Source organism: Myotis nattereri, assembly GCF_964212035.1.
Source record: "Myotis nattereri genome assembly, chromosome: 5".
NCBI lineage: Eukaryota > Metazoa > Chordata > Mammalia > Chiroptera > Vespertilionidae > Myotis > Myotis nattereri.
In genome coordinates, this window is record NC_138080.1 from 94062857 (window position 1) to 94078724 (window position 15868).

The 15868-nt window shown below is 43.6% G+C and overlaps 1 protein-coding gene across 2 annotated transcripts in view; it reads left to right on the top strand.

Moving 5' to 3' along the window:
- SGCD (sarcoglycan delta) overlaps positions 1-15868 on the top strand; it is a gene marked incomplete at its 5' end in the record, with an annotated part of 735784 nt that overhangs the window by 577234 nt on the left and 142682 nt on the right. For both annotated transcript variants that reach the window (XM_081092161.1, XM_081092162.1), the window contains one exon: positions 8997-9098. In XM_081092161.1, coding sequence (XP_080948287.1) covers positions 8997-9098 — 102 coding nt within the window. The remainder of the gene's footprint in view (positions 1-8996; positions 9099-15868) is intronic.

Genomic DNA, 15868 nt, shown 5'->3' on the forward strand with positions numbered 1-15868 from the left:
TATTGAGTATTTGCATGTGCCAGGCACCCTGCTAAGCAGATCAAAGGTGCACATGCACGCACGCGCATACACACACACACACACTCCTCAAAGAAGGGCACCATAATCCCCATTTCATAGACATAAAAGGTTCAAGGAAGGTCTGATGACTAGTAAGTAATGGCATCTGGACCCCAAAATGGATCGTTTTGGTTTCATAACTCATGGTCTTGATCATTGTGCTCTATGAATTTGGCGAGGCAGAGGAAGTGGGAAATCCATTCCAAAATAATTACTTAAGTTGAACAAAATTGTAGAACCCATTATCATCAAGTTCTTTTTACTAGAACACTACTTTTGGAATGAATTCTAAGGTAGTCAGTACATCAAAGTTTTGGACTCTTGTGAAGTCTTGTTGGAATTTATCTAAATTAAAATGTAAACCAGTTCCCATCACACCCATCCTTAACATACTCCATTGGCACTGCTCAAATGTAGAATGAAAATCCAGACTAGGCCATAGAAACTTTTCCAAGATGCTCTGTAAGTCTGGTCCCTTCCATCCTGAACTCATCTACAACTGCCCTCTATCTTACACAGAGTTCTTCTCGGTGTTCCTCGATGTACCAGATTCAGTTTCCCTTCCCCTGGATCTCCCATGGTGACTCACTTCTTTTGGGTTTCTGCCGAGACAACTTCTTGCTCCTCCTGCCTGAAGTATACCCTCCCCTCTCTCCTCACTCTCTCCTTTCTGGGGCTGCCTCATTCTTCATAGTACTTCAGAGCTCTGGCTGTGTAATGCTGAATAATAATAATAATAATAAAAACAGACAGTACATGCCTTTGTTCACTGAGCAGACAGGATTTTCTGAGGATTTGGTAGTTCCCTGTGCTGCATTCGTTGTCCCACTGTTTCAAGAACCCTTGCATGTAACATGGGAAGAATATTAGGCCTCAGGGGTATGTGCCAGAGAAGCAGTAGATATCACCTGTGGATCACTACTGCTTCTCCTTTGTTTAAGGCTCAAGGTAATTGTAGAAACTGGCAAGACGTCTGTAGGACTGCAATACATCTGATACTAAGCTTTGGCAGGCCAATTTGGGCATCAAAACTTGAACAGAAGGGCCAAATTAGGAGGTAAGAAGGCTCTAGTGCCAGGAGTCCACGCACTAGCCTTCCTGTTTCTGAACTCATCCCTCTAAACCTTTCTCACAAGCATCAGAGAGGCACTGGGCCCTTTGAAGCTATAACTCGCCGTCTCATAAAAGACACTGCCGTGTACAACTGACAACTTTTCCTAATGAAAACAGAGAGAAGACAGGACAGGTAGCTCCCTTGGTGTTTTACTCCAGAGAAAGAATCTATTTGGGGAGGGATTTTCACAGCGTGCGTTTTTAATATCATTGGGCCCGCGTGTTAATGAGGCTTTGTACTGGTAGGAACTGCTCGTCCGGCGGCAGGATGGCCACTGTAGGGATTTCATCCGAACGCTCAGCAGAGGCCTGGTCATATTTCAGTTGTTTTCTTTGGTGTCGGCTAAAGACAAATGAGCCCCCACCTTTATCAAGAACAGCTCGCCACGCAGGAGATCACATTTTTCACCTGGGACAGGGGATGCGACGAGGTGCACTTTGGTATCCATCTCTCATTTTCTTCCCGCCCCGACAATCGATAAATTCTCCGCCGATGTCTCTTTTTGAAGGTTGCTTACAAGTTTCTGTTTCAGAGCACTGTGCTACCATTGGTTCTTATGCCTAAATCCTCCCAGAATCCGGTGTGCATTTGGAGTGATTTTGAAGAGCTGTGGCGTTTTTTTTGTTTTGTTTTTGTTGGGCAAAAACTGCCGAATTGCAGCATTTCTGAGTTGTGGGCCCCGGTGTCTTGCCGCAGCTGTAATTTGTCGTCTGAAGAACATCCCATTCCTGTGCATCGTAGAAGAGGACTTTCTTTAAGAGGAAAAGACCTTAATGTTTATGCTGCGTAGCTGCCATTTTGGGGGGAGAGGAAGCAGACGAGAGCAGTGAGGCTTGTCCGGGTTTGCACTGGGAGCCAGCGGAAGGTTGAGGCTGGCACCTGAGAACCATGCTTTTCTCACGATTCCATGCAATGTGCTTACATTTCCTCGCAAACATTCTTTAAGGCTAATCTTGCATTGACGTCTAGAGGTGCACAGCCATCCCCGTGTTGATCTGGCTGTTTTCCCAAATGGCCAGCAAGAGCAGCTCTGGTCTGGGTGAGTGGTACCCAGGGGCCGTGGACTCACCAGGCAGACTTGGCTTCATCTGGGAGCTGCATTCGCAGTTCTCTGTGGCTGACAGCAGACTTTTCCTCCCCTCAGTCACTCTGGACTGTCTGTCTGCTCTGTGTCAGGGATTATGATAGGTGGTTGGGAAGAAAAGACACGGAAGATTCCGCCCTTGTCTGTGAGAAGCTTTCAATCAGATAGAGGGATTGACTAATAGGAGAGCCCAGGCAAGCACACCCGGGCTGCTATAGCACCTGCTGCAAGTTAGTTCATTTATGCTCACAGTTCCCAGCCACAGCATATCTCATGGCCAAACTTTCATTAGTGAGGAAATATAATCTTAGTTGTCTCCAAAGACACAGAGAGAAGCCAAGTGTTCAAATGGTCACTCCTGTGTCATCCTATAGACTGACTTCTCTGCTAAACCTCCCCCTACATGTAGCTTGGGTAAGAATTGAATCTTACTCGTTTGAAGCCATTGAGAATGTTGTTGTTGTTACTGTGGTATATAACCTAGCCTCTTTAGACTGATACACATGGATTGTCTCATGTATCCCTCAAATTTAGAAAATATAATTATCTTTATTATTTAAGGAAGAGTGAGCTGTAGAAAGGGTACCAACAAGTTAAGTGGTCGAGCCAGCATTTAACCCTTGCAGTCTGATTTCAGAACTCATATTCTTAGCCAATGTACCCAAGTGTGTGTGTGTGTGTGTGTGTGTGTGTGTGTTCCAGTGACTGAGAAAAAGTGGTTTCCAAAGGACTGCTAGGAATGCCCTAAAGGGCAAGGAGAAAAAAAACAATTTGGAAATAAAGAGAATTAGGCTCATTACCTGTGTGCGTGTATGTGGGAGGAATCCCTCCTCTTTGGTTCACCCCCAGGAAAAGAATAAACCAAGGAATGCCCATCCATATAGTGCTCCTGGCAACCAGGAAATACAGAATGCTTCCAATACTATAGCCTTGGCTCTATAAATTGTTAAAAGCAACTTTATAAGCTGTTATAAAATATAAGTGCATCTTTTCATGTGCTGCTGGCTATGTGTATGTCTTCTTTGGAAACATGTCTACTATTCAGATCCTCTGCCCATTTTTCACTTGAATTGTTTCTTTTTGTTATTGAATTATAGGACTTCTTCATATATTTTGGATATTAACCCCTTATCGGATATATGATTTGCAAATATCATCTCCTATTTAATTTTGTTGATGGTTTCCTTCACTGTGCAAAAGCTTTTTAGTTTGATGTAATTCCATTTGCTCATTTTTGCCTTTGGAGTCAAATCTGAGAAAACATTGCTAAGACCAATGTCAGGGAGCTTACTGCATAGGTGTTCACATCCCCCCCATCACCAGGGTTCCCCCCTTTGGGGGCTGTATCGCACTAGTTGAGAATGCATGCTCTAATATATTGGCATCTACCCCAGGGATGGGCCTAGGTCTTATCATTCTTATAATCCCCACAATAACTTTCAATATGCAGCACTCAGAAGGAAGCAATTCTATCCCGTGGCAAGTATTTGCCGATTGCATACTCTGAGCTAGGCAATGTTTTAGAAATTGAAACTACTGCGGACAAAAACCCTACCCCTCATGAAGCTTACCTTCAAAAACCAATCTGTGTCTAGATAAAATTGCTTTAATCTGCACTAAGGAGTGCCGGCCAGTAAAAGTGCTCTGGCAGGAGAGAGCCTCGGGACCTGCTGACTGAAATAGGACTTGGCATTTCTTCCAGCTTGAAAATGTGCTGACGGGATTAAAAACCTGTTCATGCTGATGGAGCAGGAAATTCCGGGGAGCACGAAATAGTACTCTCTTCAAATCAATGCAATCCTGATTCCCAGCCCCTCCCACAAGGCCCAGCAGGGCATTCCAGCGTCGCTAGGATCTTCAGGATGCCCCAGTGCTTTGCCCCGTGCTTGGCTCCTGGGCCCACCAGTCACTGTCTCTCATTGGCACTGGCTGAGAGAATTGTGGTCCGACCCACGTGGTCCCTTTAGGTCTAGAGAAGAGACCTCTCTGCTATTCCTGGGGGAGGGGAACCTTGGACTGTCTGGAGCCCACTTCCCTCTGAGGTCCTAACCCCTCCTGGGGACACTGGGGGGACAGTGGTCTATGGAACTCATGGCAATCACAGACCTCTTGTCCACCCCCAGCTGGGAAAAGTCTCTTCTCCTTCTTGCTTCCCGTCCCAGCACACCTGGCACAATCCATTCAATCAGAGTTACCTTGTACAATAGGTGAGACCAACCTCCCCCCACCCCCACTCCCACACACACACACACTCAATGCTTTCGGCTTTTTCTGCTGCTTTGCTCTCAAAATCTCTAAGCCTTGTGATTACAAAGCCTGGGAATCTGTTTGAAATGGTGATGAAAAGGGCCAAGGTTTGGCATGAGTGATGTGAAGAAGGAAACAAATTAATATTTCAGTCTCTTGTCTTGCCACTCTAAAATCACTTTAATCTATACTCACTTTACAGAACATTGTCCATTTGACATACTCAAGCAGCCAGTCTGGACCAGAGATTCGGCAGTCTGTCCCTCTGAGATTCGACAGTCTGTCCCATGCTTCTAGGTCTCTGCATCTATTTCATTCAGCAGTTTATTTTGTTCATTAGATTCCACATATGAGTGAGATCATGTGATACTTGGCTTTCTCTGACTGGCTTATTTTGTTTAGCATAATGCTCCTCAGGTCCTTAGGCAGTTAAAGGGGAAATGGTTTCAATGAGGCTGTTCTCAAGCTGTTTTGATGTGTATCAAATCCAGTCCGATAGTTACAGAGCCATAAAGGAGACTCTAATGTGGACCACATCAGTTGGCTATTCTAATCTGCTTTGCGTTATATTCTCAAAATACAGGCCAATAAAAAAATTCACACTGAAGGCCTTTCCCACCACATACCTTTAGGCAGAACTAAGGATTGGGAGGGAAACTGGAAAAATGAAGTGACGATGAATAATAATAGGAAGAAACTGTAGGTAGAAGAAATGATAGATTCGTCAAGTTTGTAGTGAGTTTTCTAACAAGTCAGGTATTTAAGAAAAGGGAAGTTACTATTGCAAAGGAGTTAATTGACTGATGAGATGAATGTTTCTCAAACTTCAGTCATTCTGGTACCTTCCTTGCTGTTCCCCTTTGGCTATGTACCACCTGTGATACAGTCTCAGAGGCCAGAACGGAAAGGGACTTAATGTTTTTGAGACTTTCCATGGCTCACAGCACACAATTACAGCCGGCCTTCCATATCTGCGGATTCTGCATTTGCAGATTCAATTTTCCATGGATCAAAAATATGTGGGAAAATGTTACATTGTTACCGACATGTACTATGTAGTTAGGCCTACCATGATGGGTTGGGTTGAACAGGTACAGACTTTTTCTTGCCACTATTCCCTAAGCATAACAACTATTAGAGTCTAACAGTTATTTTTTTTAATTAAATCTTTATTGTTCAGATTATTACATTTGTTCCTCTTTTTTCCCCCCCATAACTCCCCTCCTCCCAGTTCCCGCCCCACCCTCCGCCCTCACTCCCCACCCACTGTCCTCATCCATAGGTGCACGATTTTTGTCCAGTCTCTTCCCGCATCTCCCACACCCCTTTCCCCCCCAACAATAGTCAGTCCATTCCCTTTCTATGTCCCTGATTCTATCATAATCACCAGTTCATTCTGTTCATCAGATTATTTATTCACTTGATTCTTAGATTCACTTGTTGATAGATGCATATTTGTTGTTCATAATTTGTATCTTTACCTTTTTCTTCCTCTTCCTCTTCTTAAAGGATACCTTTCAGCATTTCATATAATCCTGGTTTGGTGGTGCTGAACTCCTTTAGCTTTTCCTTATCTGTGAAGCTCTTTATCTGACCTTCAATTCTGAATGATAGCTTTGCTGGATAAAGTAATCTTGGTTGTAGGTTCTTGGTATTCATCACTTTGAATATTTCTTGCCACTCCCTTCTGGCCTGCAAAGTTTCTGTTGAGAAATCAGCTGACAGTCGTATGGGTATTCCCTTGTAGGTAACTGAGTTTCTTTCTCTTGGTGCTTTTAAGATTCTCTCTTTATCTTTTGCTCTTGGCATTTTAATTATGATGTATCTTGGTGTGGTCCTCTTTGGATTCCTTTTGTTTGGGGTTCTCCGCGCTTCTTGGACCTGTAAGTCCATTTCTTTCACCAGGTAGGGGAAGTTTTCTGTCATTATTTCTTCAAAGAGGTTTTCAATATCTTGCTCTCTCTCTTCTTCTGGCACCCCTATAATTCAGATGTTGGTACGCTTGAAGCTGTCCCAGAGGCTCCTTACACTATCCTCGCATTTTTGGATTCTTTTTTCATTTTGCTTTTCCGGTTGGGTGTTTTTTGCTTCCTCGCATTTCAAATCATTGACTTGATTCTTGCGCTCCTCTGGTCTGCTGTCGGGAGTCTGTATAATATTCTTTATTTCAGTCCGTGTATGCTTAATTTGTAGTTGGTTCCCCAATATAACATCAAGGGTCTCATTAGTTTTCTTGTAGATCTCATTAAGTTTATCGGCAGCTTCTAAACAGTTCTTGAGAGACCTTAAAAGTGTGGTTCTGAACTCTATATCTTCCATTGACAATTTTGTCCTGTTTCTTTGTCTCCGCATTTTGTTATGCTTCCTTGGTGCACCCCCTAGTGGTCTTTGTGCGCAGTCTTATAGTTAAACCTTGATTGTTGTAGCTAATACCAGGGAGGGTTTGACCTCCAGGACAAGTGGCTATGAGAATCAGCTGTGTCGGCAGTGAGAGAACTTCTGTCCTCTAGGGAGGTGCTAATCTGGCGTTGCCTGAGGCTATCCGGCAAATGCCTCTGTGCAGGGCTTGGGCGGGGCGGGTCGCACAGGATCAACAGGGTGGGCTGGAGAGAGCAGTTATGGCAGCTCTCAGTCCTGTCCCCAGGGGCTCTGCCTCTCTGAGTCCCAGCAACGGCTGCAAACCTCGGAGAGAAAGCTGCACTCGCTCTGACCGAAACCAGACAGTCCCGCTTCTCCCGTTTGAGTCTGGGTCCCTAAAGACTCGCCTGTATCTGGAGCTCAGAGTCTGCGACTCCCTCCCGATTGAAAACGCCAACCACGCCCTCTGCTGCCAGCCTGCTGCGCGCACTCCGCACCTCATAATTTGACTTCAGCACTGCACCTCCTCTGAGTGTCCGTGTGCATTTCTCTCTCCTCCTAGTTGTAGGACTTCCACTCAGCCAGCGTTCCTGTGGTTCTGGGTGATGTCCTTTCCGTTTTTTAGTTTCACTTTTGAAGTAGTTGTTCAAGGCAGCAAACTCCGGCGTTAACCTATGCCGCCATCTTGGTTCTTAGAGTCTAACAGTTATTTACATAGCATTTATATTGTATCAGGCATTATAAGAAATCTGGAAATGGCTTAAAGTATACAGAAGGATGAGCATAGATTATATGCAAATACTATTTTATTTTTATAAGGGACCTGAGTGAACTCAAAATAGAAACATACAGATGGCATGCTATCCAGGAAAGAGCAATATTACCTGAGAGATGTGTTCCCAGCCACAGGTCAAACTGCTGTTATGAAGCGGAGAGGGGGAAAGTGCTCATTTTCTGCTTGGCCATATCCCACGCCCCCTCCCCCACGTGGTGTCAGTGATGAATGTGATGAGGTACAGAGCGCATGGCAGTGCCAGGGGAGATTCTGGTGAGAAACTGCAGGGGTGTGAGCAGAGTGAGTGAAATGGGCTGGAGCGTGGTTCAGGCAGGTGGCTGCTGCTGAAGTCCGGCTGATGGTAGAAGACAGGCTGAGACTTGCCGGGAATTCCATTTTTTTACGAGTAGCTGAACAACCTGGATTTTTTTAATTCAAATCATTCCGTTTTCTAATGTCATTATGTCAAAATAGAGGAATAAATTTTTAAAGCGTGTATGTATGTATGTGTGTATGTGTACTAGTATGTGTGTATATGCTTTATTTTCTTAAATTGAGTCTTCAGCTTGTATACTTTTGTCTATATTTTAATATTTCTCGAATAAACTATTAGGAAAAATGTCAGTAACTAATTTGACTTCCTAAATGTGTTGGGAGCCAAATACACCCTGTCTGTAGGCTGGATTTGACCCACAGACTGCCAGTTTGTGGTTTCTGCATAGAGTTTTAGAAAAAAGGGTCTCTGATTTTAACGTAAGGAATCATCTCTTCTCTCTTCCCATTCACCACCTGCCTCCATTCTTTCTGCACTGCCTTGCCTAGCAAAAAGGACCCCCTTCATCTAGGCAAGTGAATGCCTGAGGGGCATTACAGATTGCTCAGAATATAATTTTCTTAGCATAAGTGAGCAAAGAGGACAGGATGCATAATTGCATTGAACAGTGCCTTCTGGTATTTTATGTATTTGTTTGGTCCCAACTACCCCTCATTCTACTCTCTCTTTTATTTTTTTTTAAAATATATTTTATTGATTTTTTTTTTTTTTTTTTTTTTACAGAGAGGAAGGGAGAGGGATAGAGAGTTAGAAACGTCGATGAGAGAGAAACATCGATCAGCTGCTTCCTGCACACCTCCTACTGGGGATGTGCCCGCAACCCAGGTACATGCCCTTGACCGGAATCGAACCTGCAACCCTCGAGTCTGCAGGCTGACGCTCTATCCACTGAGCCAAACCGGTTAGGGCTCTACTCTCTCTTTTAAAAAAGGAGGGCAATCGCTTTGTTTTAACACAAAAGCCTGAGATATTTTGAAAGTTTGACTAATTGCATTTTCTTGTTATCTCTGTGCCTCTCTTTCAGGATGGAATGGGAAACTTGAGAATCACAGAGAAAGGTCTAAAGCTCGAAGGAGACTCCGAATTCTTGCAGCCTCTCTACGCCAAAGAAATCCAGTCCCGGCCGGTAAGTTTCTGCTGAGAGGAAGTATTATTGTTCCTTGGGAATCCAAATCTGGGGAAATCTATCTTGCCATCAGCTGAGTATAAAGAGTAGCATAGGGGGTGATGATACAGGCAATGAGATGCATTCGAGTCTGAAGTCTTGAGTGTAATCACAGCTCAATTAAAGAACTGAAGTTTGGAAAGGTAGTATGTCCCACGCCACACAGTTCTGAAGTAGCAGAGCAAGGATTTCCACTCAGACATATATTCTGAAGCTTTGCTGTTAACCACCGTCCCATTCCTATGCTTTTTCTCCCATTCTTCCTCTTTTGCCATGATAGAAGCGATTCCTAGATACTTGGGCTTTTATTAACTGGTATTATCAAAATTAACTTTTGTTTAGGAGTGGTTTTTTGGTTGTTTTTTGTTTCTCTGGTTTTTATTTTTTGTTTCCTGGTGGGTGGTGGAATTTGCTGGTTGGAAGGGATTATTAATACATTTGCTTTGCCTGGATTGATCCGCATCCACCTGCAAGCAAAGAGCAGCGGGAAAGTTCCCCAAAGCGTCATTTGCTTCATGTGCATTGATTAGGGTAATTAATGAAATTCAGCAACTTGATGCAGTGGGTAATTATATCTGAATGCTATCTAAACTACTGAGTTGTACTAAACTGAGTGCAATTGTTGAATTGCCAACAAATGTATTTCCTTGTGTGCCTAGTGAAAGAGAGGAAGCCATGATGTTAAAATCGTCAAAAAGAACAAATCAGTTTATGTACACAATGATTATTAAAATTAACTGGAACTCACAGTATACTGGCTTGGGCATTTAAGGTACCAAGAGTATTGTAAACGTATCCATTGTCTTTGAGGAAACTATATCCTAGAAGGAGTCATGGAATGGAACTATAACAAGGAGGTTCGGGAGATGATTCTGCTAAACAATTTATTGTATTTTCTCCAGCCATCTATCATGAGTATACAGGGTGTCCCTAAAAATTGTATACACACTTTAACAGCTGATAGCTCAGTTTTGAAAATGAAATGTATTTTAATAAACACTGCCTTTATAATTATTCAAAGGGTGTATATACATTTTTAGAGACCCCCCTCCCATATTTATTTTAACAAAAACATACTTTTCATGCTATTCTGTACTTTTTTCCTCCAAATAATATGTTAACAGTAAAAATTGTATAGCTAAATAATATTTAAAAGCTTAAGAGCTTTTCTGAGGTATGACTGATGAAGAATAAACTATACATATGTAAGGTGCAATTTGAGAAGTATTCACATATGTGTATACTTGTGACACTATCACCACAATCAAGACAGTGAATGTGCGTCACCTCTAAGAGTTCCTCCATGCCTTCATCCTGTGGCACCCTCCCTACTTCCCCAACCCTGTCCGCAAGCAACCACCCATCTACTTTCTGTCCTTTACATTCTCTTGCACTTCTTAGAACTTCAATAAATGAAATCAGACAATTTGCAAACCTAAATAAGTTTAATAATAAATTGTGTATGCCATTTTATCAAGATCATTTTTAACCATCGATTTATTTTGCAACTTAAAGAAGAGTAAGATTGTTTTTGCCTGCGATTGGGCTGTGTCTTGGTTTGGCTGAGGAGAGAGATTAGAAGTGGCTCAGGGCATAGCCGTGACTGTTTTTCTTCTGGATGACCACAGAGATAGAAATAGAGGATCACATATTAGACATGACAACAACAGTGGCATTAGTCTTTCTTTGAGTTGTCACAAAAAGTGAAAATATATACCGTATTTTTCCGTGTATAAGATGCTATTTTTTTCTAAAATCGTGAGACTGAACATCGAGGGGCGCCTTATACATGGAAGTCAGCCGAGAAGGGAGCCTCATGGGTGCGTAGCTGCCCATACCTTGTCAAACAGGCTTCCTCCAGTCATGAGCCTTACTGTTAATGACATCAGCTGATGCTGTAATTGGAGGTGGAGAGTGCACAGAAGCAACAGATACTGGAGCATTCTGAGCCCATAAAGATGTCAAAAAATAAAAGTTAAATAACGGTAAGCAATTGTCTCATTCTGCAAAATTCAAACTGAATGTAATCAGCTATGCACAAGAGCATGAAAATAGAGCTGCAGAGAGATGATTTGGACCTCCTCCCACTAAACAGGAAGAACAGCTCCTTAAGAAGCTGGAAAAGAAGAAGGCCTTAAGAGGAAAACCAGCAAAATGGGCAAACTTGGAGCAGAGGCTGAAGACTTGGATTATGGAGCAGCTCCAGAGTGGCTTATGTGTGTCAACCAAACTTACTCAATGTCAGGCAAGAATGTTTGCAAGCGCAATGAACATTGTTGATTTTATAGGAAAGGCAAAATGGTGCTTCAATTTCATGAGGAGAGAAGGGTTGGCTATGAGAACACAAACAAAGTTAGCTCAGAAAATACCACAGGTTTATGAGGATGACCTCACATGTATACACAGTGACTCAGAAGACAGCAGTGATACAATAGAAGTTGAAGAAATTGATATGTCTGGAACTAATAGAGATGAAGAAGAGAGCAGTGATGCAACAGAGGCTGAATAAAGTGGTATGCTGCATAATAGTACTGGTATGTAAACATTACCTGTGGTAATCTCTATATATAAAACACTAATATGCAAATAGACTGAACAGCAGAACAACCAAACAATTGGTTGCTATGATGTGCACTGACCACCAGGGGGCGCGCACAGAACATGGCAGGTGTCAGCTGTGGCGGGATGGTGGATCAGGTGAGCAGGGGCGCCAGACCAAGGCAGGGGCGCCAGTCACTGTCATCCGGCCGAGCCTCTGGTGGTTACTGAAAATGCTTTGCTCTCATGCACCGCTGTCCCGCCAGGCATTCACACCTGCTAATGGTGCCAGCCCTGCTCGCACCCACTGCCAGTGCCCGGCACCAGCCCCAATTGCTTGGTGCTATCAGTGGGTGTGAGTGGCAGCCGCTGGCCCTAATCACCCCTCAGGGCTTCTCCACCTCTCCCTGCTCCTGAAGGGCAATCGGGCAGCAGCCACTGACACCCGCTACTGGCACCAGCTCCAATAGCTACACCGTCAGTGGGTGCGAGTGGGGATGGCACTGTCAGCGCATGGGAATGGCAGTGGTGGGAGTGGGGCTTCCAGCAGACAGGGGAATGGGGGCTGCAGCGGGAGGGGCCAGGCGGGGGCACAGAGGATGGGGAAAGACCTGCCCCTGTGCTCACTGCAGCCTCATGGCCCACAGTTCCTTTCAAGGTGCACGAATTCGTGCACTGGGCCCCTAATTACTAAATAAAAATGTGTTCTGTTTTATGTTTAAAATATTGATTTCTTAATTTTGGGTTGGAAAAGTGGGGGATGTCTTATACACGGGGGCATCTTATACAAGGAAAATTATGGTATGTTGGATCAGAAAGGCAAAAGAATAAACTAGAAGCTGGTGATGTAGTGTATAGGGCTTCCCTTACCTCAAACACAGAGATAATTGCCAGCTTAGCAAAATTGGGGTTCTGGTAGCAAAGAAGGTCTTGGGAATGACTGTTGGGCAGGCAGTCAATAGAATTTGCCATACTTAGTAATCATAACCTCACACGATGGTCACGTGAACGTCACACAGAGAAGCTTTCCATTCTCCACCTGGCATCCGCGGCTTATTGGTTCTTTCTGATGTACCTAACCGTTGCTTACAGACTGCCTCTGGAAGACTCTTCACTGAAGGCTGAACTGCAGAATCATTCTCCATAGGTCATAGCTGCTTCTATTTTATGGGGCGCCTCCTTCTTTTCCCAGTGTCCAGTTGAACAAGGTTACTCAACCCCGCTAAGTAAGGATAGCTAGTGAAGCAACACTTGACTTCATTTTGGTTTTGTGTTTCATTGATCTGAGGTGAATTAGATTGGGTAAGCAATCCCTGCAATGTTCAATACTGTATCTGATTTCATTATTGAAGGTTGCAACCCTGGTAAAGTCACAACACATTGATTCGGATGATAGTAATCACTTTGGAAGATAAGTTGATAAGAAAGTGTTTATCTCTATAAAAACTTCCATCTGGGAGTAGAAAGAAAGCCGTGGGACTTCATGCCACTCAGAAATTAGATTGAAGAGAACACACACTAAATGAACTATTCTACCATCACATCAGAAGACCAGCTCTAAGAAGGAAACTGGAAACAACAGTGGATGATACCAGACAGAGCTTAATCATGTCTGATCCAATCACTGAGAGGATATCTCTGCTTCACAGATTCATTGTGAGGGTGAAATGAAGTAGTCTGTGACCTGCCTTATGAACTATTGAGTGAACTATTGATATGAAGGCTTATGACAGAAGTATAGTTAATTCACAGTGTTTTAACATGAATTTGTTTCTGATGTTTTAATACCTAGAGATTTGACTTTTTTTTAAAAAAAAATCTACATGAGTAGAGACTCTTCTGAGTCTCATGAAAAAATCAGAAACCCTGGCAAAGTGGTTTGATCTTCCTAAAGACGAGCCAAGTAGCAGCTGCCTCTTTGGGAGGCAGTCTCTCCTAGTCACTATTGTCTCCGTCCCAACCTCTTCACTCGTTTCTCTAATGAGCCCTTGAGGTTCCCTGAGGATGTAGCTCCTGGTTTGTGAGGATGAGAATGTGTGTATCTCATCATGCAGAAGGCCAGAAATTAGGTCGACTTCTTAGGATTCTAGTCACTCGTGGCTCCCTGTTCCTCCCTTCTTGTTTCTCTCTCCTTTGCCTCCATTTCTCCTCCTGGTCTGAATCATGTGAGTTTGAAATAGTAGCAAGCTCAGTGACAACAAAACAGATCACGAATGGGGAGGAGGCAGACAAGTAACAGAAGGTGAAACTGTGGAATTGGCTTGCTCTGCCTGACGGGGGGAAAAAATAAAGTAATATGGGCTGGCAGACAAGCATAAGCCTTGCCTGAACAGGCTCTGCTGACGATGATTTAGTTGCGATGCGTAGAGCCCTGTCTCTGTGGTTAGTTTAGAAACCAAATGAAGGCTGCGGTGGCTTCTCCCCAGTAAGCGAAACAGCTTCAACTCCCAGCTGAACATATTGCACACAAAACAGTATTTTCCGTGCCACTTGCATGGAACATGAACATCTTGCTGTCTTTAATTAAGAAGTTAACTGGACCGTGAAGTATTGCCTGAGTAAATAAAAGTGATTTGTACTAAGTCAGAGGGGTGCAGTAGGCATCTTTGCCTTCTTTTGCTCACACATAAATTATGGAGATTATTAAAAATTGGAAGGGCCACCTAGAAGCCCATCTGTACTGGGAAGCTGATTGCCGTTCCCAAAATGTATCTCCCTTTCTACTTGTCGTGATTTATTGTGGACGAGAGCGGGAACCGGCTGCTTCCTCTCCTTCTTTAAACAGATACGCAAAGTTTGAATAGCTCCACATTTAATACGACGGTGGGTTGGTTTGTTTATCCTGGGAAACAGAGCTGGTTAATCAGAGGCTTTGGGTTGCTGTAGAATTAAAGTTGGCCGATGAGGATTTTGTTCTTCCTTTAGTTTAAGAGCAACTAAGCAGGTGTGCTTTTCTTAAATGATGGTTGTGCCGGAAATGTAAGAGTTGCCGAGAGTTTTGGTCAGATCTCGGGTATAATCACAGCAGCCGGTTTCCACAGAAAGAGGTCCGAACTTCAAATGAGGCTGAGAATGTTTAATTGTATGATTTGAGGGCCAGCGGGCAGGTAGGCTACTCCAGATCCATTCTTGTTGCCTGTCACATCATAGTGTCCAAAAGTCCATGACTGGTGTCTCATTTATTTGAAGACTCAGAAATGTGCATTCATGCCAAACCCACAGGGCAAATTCTCTCCCCGTAACCCCCGAGCGCATACACATTCACACAAAGGATTTGGAGTAACTTAAAAGAAGTATGTGCAGTAACACAGTAAGAAAGGATATACTGGGTTAAGGAAACTATAAATTTGAACAGGAGGCAGAGGTGGTGGCAGTTTAATTGAATACAAGGGACAGGGCAGAGTGTCTGGTAGTTACTCTTGCTAAGCCTGGAGTTTGGGACCAAGTCTCCAAACTGAGAAACCCAGTCTCTGGGATGAAACCTGCTCTCTCTGCGCTCCAGAGATTCATGCGATGTCCTGAGCGGGAGGAGGGTTACAGCTGGAGTTTGGCATCTAGAAAGTACACTAGATTCAAAACTATGGAACCCGACTTCTCTTTTTACTGTCAGTGCTAACGTGATCAGCGGTGAGCCCTTACCATGTCATTCCTCTTCTCTGTTTCTTTATCTGTGAACTAAAGAGGTTGGACGTGACCAGTCTACAACTTTTCTTTTTAAGCCATGGAATTGTTTAAAGTCACACTTTACTTAGGACCCCAAAATTGGGACCAGATGGAAACTGAGCTGCTCTGGTTGGGGACTGAAGTGGGGGGGAGGGGGTTAGCCTATTGCCTTATCCACCCTGTCTCTCTGTCACCAGGCACAGATGCGGGGACCCTGGAGCGGGGTGGTGGTGGGGGTGGGACGGGGCGGGGGTGTCCACATACCACAGTTTGAGAACCAACAGACTATGAAAACCTGGCCTAGCTTCATCTAGGTTCTGTTTAAATGGCAATTCTCATGGAGACCTTCCCTGACCACCCATAAAAACGTATATTCCTTAGTAGCTTTATTTTTTGTCACTGTAGTATATTACATATTAACTACTGGTTATATTAATTTCTATCTGTATAGTATATGTATGTATATAGTACACCATTAAATATTTCTATACCTAACTGTTTTTACTTATCCAATTACCATTTAATCCTCA